Genomic DNA, 13,041 nt, shown 5'->3' on the forward strand with positions numbered 1-13,041 from the left:
ATTGCACCCATACAAACTATCATGACCTATCAAGTAACAGTTTTAATTTTAGTCCATATTTTAAGCTAGAAAGAATTACACACCAAAAGTTGGATGGTTGTGCACGTCATACAGTTAACAATGGTTACCAAAGTTTTGTGTTGGACATAATGTAAAGTCTGAACCTTGTCACGAAACGTTCTCAATACCTAAGAAACATGCACTTAGTGCAAACTGATCCATACTATGACTGTAAGCCCACTAGTACAAACTGTACAATAGCATGCAAAAATATATCTACATGTAAAAGGCACTATATGGATGCATGTTTTATTGATTGACTATATACAATGTTGTATTTTCTGTTTTTCAGTCCTCATGACAAAAGTTGTTAAGGGGACGAGCCAAACAGTGAAACTTGTTTCATTAAAATAAGATTGATATTTGAACAGAAAGATGAAGTATAAGAAAAAGTCATAATCTATCATGCATTTTCAATGAATGTATTGTGTAAAACTGAGAATCTCTAAAAGGCCTGTGTGAAAGTGGTACCTATAGGACTGTTCACTCTGAAAAGAATTTGGAATGAGAGGAGATTGGTAAAAGAAATTTTCAATTATATCAGCTTATATCTCCATTAACACAGCTTACCTCACAACAAAGGTGACAATAAGTATTTACAAACCATCCCAGTAGCAGTGACAAAAGGACAAATTCTATTCAAAAGGTAAAAAATAGCTTTGCAAAAGAAGATCAACAGAAGTGTATCACAGGATAGAAAGTCTTGGTCCTTCAATATTTGATGCCCACATGTTTAGAAAGGAATGAGCTTTGCTAAATATTTCTCAGTAAAAGCTTGGCAGCTCCAGAGATGGCAGAGTAAAACAGACTAGTGGAGGACTTCACTGGGGCCATCCTCAAGCAGCAGTATGACTGTGCATCATTGAGTCTGCACGTGTACAAGGTAAGTTTCTCGTGCTGTACAGTTCTTTACTTGCTTCTGTGATAGACCCATTGAAGAGTGGTGAATGTTTTTTAAACCCTAACGATTGTGACGACCGAGCTCAGATGGCAACGTGTATCTCAGAACCTGAGTTACTTGTACCTACAGAAATTTCACATACCATTGCCAAGGGTTGACAATTCTTTCATTGTCCAGAGTGCCTTTGGTAACATAAAGGTTGGGAAAGTATTCAAGGCTTCATTTTCACTCTGTTTTTATCAATTTTTTACAAATAATTGTGTCCTTGATAACTTTGGTTTTCACCCCATGTTACCAGGTACATAAACATGATGGAATCCATGCAAAGAATCCCTAAATGGGCATTGGCACTGGCATTGCTGGTGCATCTTGGATTCTGCAACCTGCAGCTTAAAGACACTGAAGGTATGGAAATTTTCTTCGAAGTCAAAGCTATACAGTTTTCAATTGGTAATACCTGTTTGTAAGGACTTAACATGTCCTGGCCTTAATTTGTAGGCCATGTTTTGATTTCTCTTTTCTACCATGTCCACTAATCTAACTACTCAGCTATCACAGCAACTAATAAACAAAGTTAAAAATACTTAGTCTAGTAGCTTTCTTCATGGATGTCTCAGAACAGAGAAATTGAAAGTCAGGTCCTAACCAACTCCCAGTCAAGAGATTCCCTTGCTTTGCTAGGGTAGTTTTGTTACTCAAAAGAGTAGGAAGTTACCTATTCTTTCTGCGTAGTGATTGGCTCATCCATATGAAGCTATGGGGTAGTGCCTGGAGTCGCGCGGCGATATGATTCAAATCCATTTTATCCGTAACGAAGGGTGGGTGGGTGGGCGTTTGCGTGTTCAACAATTCTTAGCCTCTCGTCCTAGCTATCTGTGGATCCAAATAAAATCAGACTCAAGATCCCAGCTAGCTCGTTCTCTTTTGTTCCTCACCCCCTCTCTCTTCTATTCCCACGGTACTTATCGCCGCGTTACCAGGCTATGCGGATGAGTCTATCGCTTCTGCGCAGTAATCAGCCCGCCTTCTCCTTATATAGGTAGGGTATATGGATTAGCCAATCACGACGCAGGAAAGATAGTTACCTATTCTTTCTGCGTAGTGATTGGCTCATCCATATGAAGCTATGGGGTAGTGCCTTACGTCGCGCCCCTTCTTCTCTTCAGTATCTATTTTCCTTCCGTCTTCCTTTCTTCCTCTTTTCCCAATCTCATCTTTCCCTCCTCTTTTTGACTTTCTTATTTTCCCTTTCTCTTTTCTCCTTGTCCTTCCTGCTCACGTAGTGATTGGGAAATAATAACGAGACTCTTTAAACGTCATGTATGTAATGAAGCTTCTTTATTCACTTCTTTCAATCTCCCATTCTTATATATACATAACACTATCGTTCAGGGGCATTAGTTCTCCCTCAATCTCCCATTCTTATATACACATGATACTATATCACTCTCCTTTTCCAATCCTTTTCTCGTTCTTTCTACACTCTTCATTCCTCTTTCCCTGTCTTCCTTTTATTTCTATTTCTTAAATGCTTTTTCTAAACCTGCCACCTGATTGCTTCTCTCGTATCTCTCTGTTGCCTGTGTTACCTCTGGTGATGCCAGTTTCTGAGCTGGTCGACCTGGCTCCATCACTTGTGCTACCTTCATATAGTATGATGCTGTTCTCTTACCGAACCAGCCTACGTGCTCCATGATTCCCTTCTGTGACTCCCCTGCCATATGGAGCGATATCGCACATCCAGATCTGCAACCATGTAGTGTTTCCCCTTCATACTGACCCATCTTTTCCAAGTATCTCTTGAAAGCGTTATCTAACGCAGATGTTGACGGTGGGTTCTCCACTACATGTCCCTCCCTTGAAGTAGATCTGAATAAGAAACCTCCTGTCAGGTCTATCGACAGCCACGTCGCCATCTGCACGTATTTATCTATTGCTACTACAGGGCATGAATCCGGATCTCCCGTAGGTTCTAACGTGAACAGATTCGCTCTACCATCCCGAAGTGTCTTACCCCAGACATGATTGAATAGCAACGCTCCTGACGGTAGTCTGCCTACCTCGTCTGTTCGTGATTTCATCAGATCTGCTACCCTATCCCCTGACGAAAAACAAGGCCTTGAATATGGCTCTGTCTCTGGCTAAAATGAAGAGTTTTGTTCCTGACCTCTCTCCTTCTATCGCTTTTCCAATGTACTGACATACCGCCAAAATCTTTGGTAGGAACACTGGCCTCGCCTGTCGAGGAGTTAAACCTCGTTGCAATTGCTCTGCTGTCACTGCTTTTAAGTACTTCCTGACATCCTGACTGGCTGCTGGGTTTCCGAGCCCCAGTCTCTCATCCCAGTCTCCTCCCTTCCTCTTTCATTGAATATCGCCCTGAGCTTTCCTATATATGAGTCAATTGTTTTTAAACGCCAGACGTTTTAGACAACCACATGACTCCTGCTCTGTCCTTTTACAACCTGTGTCATGTACTGTTGTCTTCCCTTGTCCATCTTTATAGATCAAGAACTTTATCACATCTGCTGGTGTCGCTGTTTGTATGGTTTTCATTGGAGACAAGGATTTCAAGAACGCATTAAGAAGGTCCGCCAAAGCTCTCTTTTGTTTTTCATATGCTGAACTATGTTGTGCACCCATAATCTCGTCAAACCTTGCCTCAATCTCTCTTAAATTAACTTGAATTCCTTGTTTCCTTGTTTCTACTTTGTCGGGTTTCTTTTGCCTTTCCACATCTCTGGCAAAAGTTAAAATCAAAAGTCATTTGGATAGTTACATTCCTGACAATTTACTGCTGGTACCCAGATCCTAGCAGCCCCTTGGAACGAGCTGTGTTGATGCGGAACGCCCACAGGTCCCACTTGGTCGGCTGTAACTTCCAACCTTGTCGTTTGACCGGATATCGTAGGACCCTGTCCCCTGACACAGCTACCTTTATGGCCTCGTCCGCTTGCCTGTTGAGAATGGGCCACCAATATCGCCTAGGATGGAGATCAGGGACCAAGATTGTTACACAGGCTCTTTGTTGCAAAATGAAAGCAAGGATTGCTGGGATGAGCCGAAAAGGTGGAAAGACATATGAGTTTCTGTTCTCTATGTTCTGAGCGAATATGTTTACTCCGCTACAGCCTGGTGCAGGATTTTGGCTAAAGAAGTCCAATTTGTTACCCGTTCTACTCGTCTGTACATTCGATGGGTGTGCCATTAAATCCGTATCAAAGCCCTTCTCACCCCCAAGAATCGCGTCTATCTTTCGAACAGCTCAGGTGATAATTGGGCGTCCGTCAAACTACACTGCCTCGAAGGCTTATCTGCTACATTCAACTGTGATGGCACATATTGTAAGTGTAAGTCAACATTCAACTGTACAGTTACTTCCCACAGTCCAACAATAGCTCGGTTCAAGCTTAGGCTCTTCGCGCCCTGATTCTGCCACGCCCTAATTAAATTCTGGTTGTCCACTCTCGCGTCAACTCTCTTGTCCTTGACACTACCTTGTACTGACAGGAGTGTTCGTGTCAGAGCCTCTGTTTCCTTTATTGAAATATGCTCCTCTATCTCTTTCTCTGTCCAATAATCTCCACATTCTATCTGTCCCTCCTGCGACTCTACCACTCCTGCCCATTTGTAACCTGATGCATCTGTCGTTAGATTCACCACTTCGTGTCTCTCTGGTTTCCATGGCATGTGCCCCTGCCATGTGTCAAGGAACTTCCAGTATTCTTAACTCTTGTTTGACACCTCCCTCAATTCTAACCTTCTTGCCCTGCTTATCCGCTTCGCTGATCTTACTAAACATTTCTCTGCAGAACAATCTAGCTGCTGGTACTGCTATCATAAACGACGCTATCTTGCCCGTCAATCTTTGCAATACCTTCACTGGTACTTCTTCACAGGTCAATATGTAGTCTCTTAACTCCGCAAAGCTCAACTTCTTCTTCTCCAGAAGTCTAAATGCCAGCGTCATAGAGTCTACGCCCATTCCAAGGAATACTGGCATTACCTGTGGTTCTAACTGTGACTTCGCCAACCCTATAGTATAACCTAGCTGTATCAGGATACCACATAGGATAAAACATGCTGCCTGTGCCTTCTCGTAGTACGACCATGCTATGTTCCTTGTTTGCAGTTGCCCCGTCATGCCTATTCATCTATGTACAGGGAGGAAGGTACTCCTAATGATCTTATCTTATGCATGGCTACTAACCCAACTTTCTGATATACAAAGGGAGAACATTTCCATCCAAATACGAGTGTATTCGCCACGTAATACCATCCATTCCATTGGAATCATACCAACGCCTTACTACCTTCAGTTATCAGAATGTGGTCGTAACCACTTTTGTCATCACACACTGTCTGGAAATGTCCTCTCTCTACATATCTTGTTACGTCTATAAGTGTATCCAACGTGAAAGGACAATCTCTCATCCACTTATTCAAGTATCTAAGATCTAGGCACAGTCTAGGCTTATTCGGCTCCACCGTCAATGGGGACACTATGTAGGGGGGCTTTACCCGACCTACCCTACCCCAAACTGAAATAGCGCCTGATACGATTCTACTTCTTATTGTGTCAGACACAAACTTCGCAAACGGATAACAGCTATGGCTGTTTGGAAAGCTGGCCGGAGGTGGGAATGCGGAGTCATAGTCTTTACCTTTAAATCGTCCTTTAAATGGCTGTATAAATTCTACCATGTCAACTCCGTTCTTAATCCACCTTCCCACATCCGATTCACCTTCACATGTCTCAATAATCTTCTCCCATTCCGTGGCATGTTTATGTAAACCACCTGCCCTGAAAGACTCAGGGTCTCTAAACAATAGAGAATCTGCTGACGCCTTAACCTTTCCTTGAGCCACCATCTCTATTGATGGCGAGACTATGTTAGCCCCATCTCTCTTCCTGGTGACCCAGCCCTGGTGTGTTGCTAGATGTTGCATGTACGCCTCCAGCGGTTTCACTGAGTACTGCCTCTCACTGCCGTCGCCCGTCACGTCATCAATAGCTGCCTGTATATAAACAAGGCAACCCGCCATCTTTATATGTGTACCATAACCTTTTCCGGCATAACGAGAGTAAGTTCATTCGCAGTGACGTGTATTTAAGACTGTATTTCTATTCACGAATTACATTGTTATCAACGTGCTTTCTTGACCCTTATTTTTTTTTTTTTTTAAATAAACTCAACTTCTTACAGAATATCCGATTCTCAGGGCATGTCCTTAGATTCGTCCATATACTTTTAACTGCTTTATATATCATAATAATGAAGCACTTGTTTTACTTCATCCTTTATTTCAACATCTTGACATAACACAAACAATGACAGATATTTATCTTTGTACCTTGTACCTTGTATTATATTCTTCTGAAAAATATATATTATGTTATGAATATTCATTGTAATTTGTACCAAATATATATAATTCCCCTTCTAAGTATTTTTCTTTATAAATATCCTCATTTTATATCATCACAGTTATTTTACATGTACATATACACATAGAAACAAGGACAAAGGCAACACTCGTAATTCCATTCCGTTCCAAGTTGTCAACATGTCACGGGCATTGCGATAGATCTCATCCTTCCACTATTAATACATGTGCCAAGATAATCTATTTCTTATCCATATTGACCGTGCAATCCTTTGCAAAATGACCACACCATAACACCTGAAACATCTGTCCTGTGGGCGAGCAGTTCTGCCCCTTCCCCGCCCTCTACCAGCTCTGGAACCACGACTATTGTCAAAATTTGCACCCCGTGGCTGAAAAAATGATTGTGGAAAACCCCCCTGTGGAAAAGCTGACTGGGAAAACGCCGCCTGTGGAAAAGGTGGCCTGTGGAAATGCGGGCTGGGAAAAAGCCGCCTGTGGAAAAGCAGACTGAGAAAATGCCGACATTTGAGGCGGTACATACGGCCACACAAGATTACCGTGAACCTGACCTTGATTCCAGGGCTGGTACGGGTGGTACATATGATCAAACATAGTAGTATTCTGTCCAAAACTCACCCCCTCACCCCTTGCGTTGTTATCGCTTTACTGGTATGACTCTTGACAAATGAATGAAAATCCTTAGTTACTTTCTTCAATACACCCTCTCCAAACTGGTCAATGATTAGCTCTTGGAAATACGGTTTAGTTACATGACGTCTCATCTGAGACAATATCAACTTAAATTGTTCCGCATCACTATGTCCCTCTCCCTTCGCTGTGTCGACCAGCGCTTCCATCATGGAGATGGCCTTCCTCGGGTCGAACAGCGCTGCCGGTCTGGTCGCGTGGTCCAACAACTCTTTCCTCAGTGCTTCGGTGGACGCACTACCCGACAACCGTTGGACTGTTGCCTCCAAGCTTGCGATCTTGTCGCGTATTGCCTGCAATACATAGAGTTTTAGAGGCGTGCCATTCACCCTCTACAACATCACTCCATAAAATCTACTTTTGTATAAACATCGCAAATTACGTTACCGTCAGACTCGCTACAGCCTGACATACCAATCCCACGTGTACCGCACGTGTCCTGACTTGTATCCAATTTGCATATCAACGGGCCATTCCCGCCTGTACTCTTGTACATATTATCCTCGTTTCACATGGCATTACGACGAACTTATCTGAAACTTTAACGTACCATGTTCCATAATCATGGGCCATTCCCATGTACATGATGTATACCAACATACCTGCACCACTTGCAGTAAAGAGCATGCTTCTCCATACACCAATTTTTCCTGACCGAGTGCACTATCCGGTCTCGACTAGCTTGTTACAAATACAACTTCAAAATAATATATAAATATCATCAACTCGTGCTCTATCACAACATGTAACGTTTATTATTCTACTCATAATATCCAATGCCAATTACCTGTTGTGATAACGGTGGCTGGGCTTGGTTCCCTGCCAAGTTCGGCGCCGGCGCCGCTCGCCGAGCTTCCTGTTGACCGGCATGCTGGGGCTGCCCTCCGGCGCCTTGGTCTGCTTGCACCGGCATCGCCCTGCCGCGGCTCCCGGCGGTTGTACCCGTGTGGTCCCTGGCCGCCACCTTGCTGAGCCCCGGCTTGCTGCACTGCTCCCGGCGGTCCACCTCCTTGAACCCCGGCGACTTGCTGCACTGCTCCCGGCGGTCCACCTCCCTGAGCCCCGGCGGCTTGCTGCACTGCTCCCGGCGGTCCTCCTCCAGGTCCCCCTCCCGGCACGACCGGTACCTGTGACATCTACAACACATCCAAAATTAGATGTCTTCCTTTACCGAGGCGTGCTAACACTTGTACGCCATACATACTGCCCGAGCACGCCCCGCCTGCGAGAAGAACAGACCTCGGCATGACGAGAGGCAATGCACGTGCAACGACAGACGACTCTCATACACATGTGCGAACTTGCCAACAATTCCAAATCCATTCTAACTCCAAAATTCACCAACAAAAAACAAAGGTAAACCTCCAAATGCACATTAACCGTCCACCTTCTCACTCCCCGAGCTTTCGCTCGCCCCTGGAGCCCGGGAAGTACCACTGGAAGGCTGGCAGTCTGTCTTGCACGGAGCGCCGAGCCGAGCGTCCGGCTGTGGGGATGAGTCTATCGCTTCTGCGCAGTAATCAGCCCGCCTTCTCCTTATATAGGTAGGGTATATGGATTAGCCAATCACGACGCAGGAAAGATAGGAAGGTTATATAAATCATGTGAAAAAAACCATTTTCAATACAATCCTTAAACCAATCCTCCTATATGGTTCAGAGTCATGGGTGCTGACAAAGAAGGACCTCAGTGGACTGGAGGCAGCTGGGGTGGGAGTAGTGCGCACCATGCTAGGCAAGGGCAGACTGGATAAGATCCGTAACACCCATCTGAGAAATATGCTGGGCATAACCTCAGTCGTCGATGACATTGGGAGATCTGCCCTCGGGTGGTTAGGCCACGTGCAAAGGATGAATCCAGACCGAATCCCAAAGGTGGCCTTCGACCTTAAACTGAAGGGTAAACGCCCACCAGGAAGACCGAGAAAACGATGGCGGGATAATGTGCAAGAAATATTGACACACCGCAGGATTGGGAGGTTGGAAAGGCTGGAGGAGGAGGGAGTCTTCCTGGACCGGAGGGAATGGAAACGACGCTCTGAGCTGACAGGCACTAAGCCTACCTGGGGATGATGTAAGATGTAAGATGTAAGATGTGAAAAAAACACGATGGCATTGAGACAGGTAAAAAGGGCTCATAAATTATTAATGACATACTTTTTTGTTCTTTTCTATAAAGGTGGCGCTTGGCTGGAGCGATCCCCTGATTGGCCGATTGAGAGGACAGAAACGCAGTGGCCTGATGCTGCCGATGCGGACAAAGTTCTTGATGGTAATTATTACTCTCACTGGAACCCAAGCGGTCGAGGTCCGTGGTACATCATCTTCGACCTGGTTGTGCCCTACACCCTCTCCAAGATCAGCATCACCAACAACGGTGATACAACCCACGATGTTTCCATGTTCCTGCTGGAAGCATCGGCCAGTTCTGACCCGTACAGCTGGGAAGACGTGGTGACGGTGACAGAAGTGGCAGCTTCATCCGAGGTCCAGGAATTCGGAGGCTTCTCAGCCACGGGACGATTCTGGAAGCTCAACATCACAGAGACGCACAGGACATGGCAGCCATGGTTACGTGAAGTGAACTTCTTTGGAGAAAGAGCAGGTAGGAGGATTTAAAGGTTTACCAATTTGAAATTGAATCCATGTTGAACTTGAAGCTACCCACATACCAAATATCAAGATCCATCTATAACTTCTCATGTTATGACGTTCACCTACATACAGACTCCAGACACCAAAGCTGTTCCACCAAGCCCAAACCAAAACCATAGCCTTCTGACAAAGGCAATGATATGATGGGATTCTTAAAATCAAATGATTTTGGCAAGAAATGTTATGATTCTGATTCAATGTTGGGGTAATGTTTAAGGAATTTACTCAACCCTAATGTCCTGCTGGTATTTTTTTACACAATATTTTTCAATAATTTCATGTCTTAATTAGGTCATGAACCTGTGACTTTTTTTGCCCTCCAGTGGCATATTTATGTCCATGTTTGCTGCATTTTGCTGTGGTGTGGTGTGATGCGATGCACAAGAAATACCCCCAAATTGTACCTATACAAGGTGCTATATAGATAGTACTGTATGTGCAGAACAACAATTGTTGGACTCCACAGGACAAGTAAATAGAATAGTACATCCTTGCAGTTTATCCGATTTCTCATCCCAGCAAATTCCACATGGGTATATTTCAGGAGCAGACACATGTGGACTGTCAACATTTCGCCACGTCCCGCAAACTGACTGCTATTCCCCGGGACTGGAGATAGCCATCCACTATGGTGTAACTCTACAGTTCTGTGCAGAGGCTTGCTGTGCAGCCTCCTCGTGCCTGTCCTTTCAGTACAACACCTGGTCCAGCTGCTATTTGAAACCAATGCTCTGCTCTGATGAGGAAAAAAAAAGTACAGGAAGTGGCAACATGTATGACTGGTCATTTGTACCAGCCTTAGGTTTGTGCTACCGTAGTTCTCATCATTTGATATCATGCCAGGCATTTGTTTGTTTGTTTGTTTGTTTAGGATCTCCATTAGTTAGAATTTCACACTACTTCCTGGAGTCCGTAGTGAATAATCAGCTTTGGACCATCGCACACTGGGGCATGCCCGTACTTTTTTTTCGAAAGGTGTGGTGGGTTCTTTAACGGGCGTGGGGTGTGGCTGTCCCCAAACACGGGACCTCCATTAAACGTCCTCTCCAAGGGATGTCCTAACCAAAGCAAGGTACTCATTTTTACCTAAGTGAGCATTTACTTATTAGAAAGTTTGTATTTATTGGACAGAGGCAGGTTTTCAGATGATGATATTATGTGGTTCTTCATGACAGGTGCATTAAACATTTCCATATGTCTAAATTCCAGCAAACTAAAACAATAATTTTCATTTCGGGTGTCAACTTATTTTTGATTATAGGGACCCTCCTGTGAGTTTGACCTCACATGTCCATTACAGCTCTACCTCTGGGCCTGGACCACAAACTGACCACTATGTGAAGTTTCCTTGAAGTTAACTTTTGTAACTATAATGTACCATGTCAACTTATTGAAATTACACCCTAACACTTTCAAAGACATTTAGAGCTATTTACAAATTCCTAGAAACTGTGTGCTATAAAATGTAAAAGAAAAGCATACAGAATCTCGCTCTTTAGAAAATGTACAATGCAGTGTTTCACAGTCACATGTCTCTTGATAGATACCATACATTGACACCAAAAGTTGTTTTTGCTTTTCTGATCAGCTGCAAGGAACATAGCTCTTGGCATGCCCGCTGCACAGTCAAGTACTGATCCACACTGGCCAGGCTCTGCTGACTTAGCTGTGGACGGTAACAGGAATGGCTACTACGATGAGAGTGATCCGGCCTGCTTCCATACTAAGAGTGAATGGAATCCGTGGTGGTACGTGGACCTCGGCTTTTCTCAGCGGATTGGCCAGGTTGTCATGTTCAACAGAATGGACCATACCTGGCAGCGGCTGGATGGCTTTAATGTCTATGTCGGCGATGATGAAACAGTCGAGAAGAATCCGGTTTGTGTGGCCAATCAGCCAGTACACACAATGGAAGTCAGCTATACAGTCAGCTGCTATGGGCTGATGGGGCGATATGTGGGGATTCTTCTGCCCAAAAAGGAGGTCTTCAATTTGTGCGAAGTTGAGGTGTATGAAGGTACATGTCCACAACCCTTTATCTTGGACACTGCACACTAGATTTAGATTCACCCCCTCATATTTTTAGGCAGCAAGCAGTTATGAGATCTTCCAAAAATTTTGATACAGTTATTGACGTTGCTGTTACAGTTTTAAAAAATGATGATTGTGATGATTCCTTTTTTTACTATTCCACGGTAATAATTTATGAAGCAAGAAGGCAAATGAGTGGTCAAATTTTGCTATCTGAATTCTAAAAACAATTCCTGAATAAATTTTGTGTTGGGCAAGTTCAAAATACATTCCATTTGTATGAAGCAAATGCATTAGGAATAGATGGTTGGCTAATCTCCATTCCCTATCTGGACTTCTCTTTGAAGCGAGAGAAAGGACCAACCTTGCCTTGGGCCAGCCAGCTGAACAGTCAGGTACTATGTACGGAGCCATTGCAGGCCGAGCTGTTGATGGGAACAGAGATGGTAACTTTTACCAAGAATCTTGCACCCATACGGCATGGCAGGACAGTAACTGGTGGCGGGTTGATCTCGGTGCCAGCTACATTGTTGATGAGGTGGTGGTGTTCAACCGGCAGGACTGCTGCTCCACACGGCTGGATAACTTCGTGGTGTACGTCGGGAGTGATCCAGTGGTGACCCTGAACTCTCCATGTGAGCCTGAGCAAAGAGTGACGACGAATCAAGCTGGCTATCCAGTGCAGTGCAGGGGACTGAGGGGTCGATATGTTGGGATCCACCTCCCAGTTTACGGCACTCTGGCACTGTGTGAGGTTGAGGTATTTGGAGGTGGGCTGTTTGAATTGCTGTCTGCACCTCTGTGGTTGCTACAAAGTTGGACACACTGTCTTATTATATACGCTTCACTTTCAATGTAACTGAAACATTTTACAATTCTCTTTGTAGCATCTTTTGATACCACAGCAAAATTTGATAATCATGCATTTAGAATTTTTGTCTAAATGTCCACCCTGCTGAATTGACTACCTCATCTGCTAAATACAATAATGACTACCTCATCTGCTAACATAAACTACCTCATCTGCTAAATATAACTGACTACCTCATCTGCTAAATATAAATGACTACCTCATCTGCTAAATATAACATTGACTACCTCATCTGCTAAATATAACATTGACTACCTCAATAGATAAATTTTGGTTATATGAATACCAGTCTGCTACAGGAGTGTGGTTATATGATTCTTATTCAATGTTACCTCATGCCAATGATACTGTCTACATTGTACATGTGTAGTATCGAGTTAGGCATTTTGGGATTTATATCTTAAAGCTACACCAAATGGCCTGAG

General features: G+C 44.0%; 3 protein-coding genes across 3 annotated transcripts; 2 read left to right on the plus strand and 1 right to left on the minus strand.

Moving 5' to 3' along the window:
- The first annotated feature begins 1,262 nt into the window (after positions 1-1,262).
- LOC109479679 lies at positions 1,263-9,678 on the plus strand. Its single transcript, XM_019781668.1, has 2 exons — positions 1,263-1,366; positions 9,239-9,678. Exons 1-2 carry the CDS (start codon positions 1,270-1,272, stop codon positions 9,676-9,678), a joined length of 537 nt encoding a protein of 178 aa, XP_019637227.1. The 5' UTR covers positions 1,263-1,269.
- LOC109480076 lies at positions 6,345-8,523 on the minus strand. The gene is made up of 3 exons (XM_019782224.1): positions 8,423-8,523; positions 7,848-8,196; positions 6,345-7,353 (listed from the first exon to the last, which is right to left on the minus strand). Exons 1-3 carry the CDS (start codon positions 8,434-8,436, stop codon positions 6,985-6,987), a joined length of 732 nt encoding a protein of 243 aa, XP_019637783.1. The 5' UTR covers positions 8,437-8,523; the 3' UTR covers positions 6,345-6,984.
- Positions 9,679-10,146: 468 nt separating the features above from the next.
- Positions 10,147-12,634, plus strand: LOC109480061. The gene is made up of 3 exons (XM_019782210.1): positions 10,147-10,516; positions 11,303-11,731; positions 12,093-12,634. The coding sequence occupies exons 1-3, from the start codon at positions 10,441-10,443 to the stop codon at positions 12,602-12,604; spliced, it is 1,017 nt and encodes a 338-aa protein (XP_019637769.1). The 5' UTR covers positions 10,147-10,440; the 3' UTR covers positions 12,605-12,634.
- The last annotated feature ends 407 nt before the right edge of the window (positions 12,635-13,041 follow it).

This window comes from Branchiostoma belcheri, unplaced genomic scaffold, assembly GCF_001625305.1.
Source record: "Branchiostoma belcheri isolate BF01 breed outbred unplaced genomic scaffold, Haploidv18h27 scaffold5, whole genome shotgun sequence".
Classification (NCBI taxonomy): Eukaryota; Metazoa; Chordata; class Leptocardii; order Amphioxiformes; family Branchiostomatidae; genus Branchiostoma; species Branchiostoma belcheri.

Bases quoted from the DNA above. Each gene is read 5' to 3' on its own strand.
- LOC109479679 (XM_019781668.1), top strand. From the start codon at position 1,270: ATGATGGAATCCATGCAAAGAATCCCTAAATGGGCATTGGCACTGGCA. The intron at 1,367-9,238 runs GTATGGAAATTT...TTTTCTATAAAG, and splicing joins GCAGCTTAAAGACACTGAAG to GTGGCGCTTGGCTGGAGCGA.
- LOC109480061 (XM_019782210.1), top strand. From the start codon at position 10,441: ATGCTCTGCTCTGATGAGGAAAAAAAAAGTACAGGAAGTGGCAACATG. The intron at 10,517-11,302 runs GTTTGTGCTACC...TTTTCTGATCAG, and splicing joins GTCATTTGTACCAGCCTTAG to CTGCAAGGAACATAGCTCTT. The intron at 11,732-12,092 runs GTACATGTCCAC...TTCTCTTTGAAG, and splicing joins CGAAGTTGAGGTGTATGAAG to CGAGAGAAAGGACCAACCTT.
- LOC109480076 (XM_019782224.1), bottom strand. The intron at 7,354-7,847 runs GTAATTGGCATT...TATGTATTGCAG, and splicing joins AGCCACCGTTATCACAACAG to GCAATACGCGACAAGATCGC.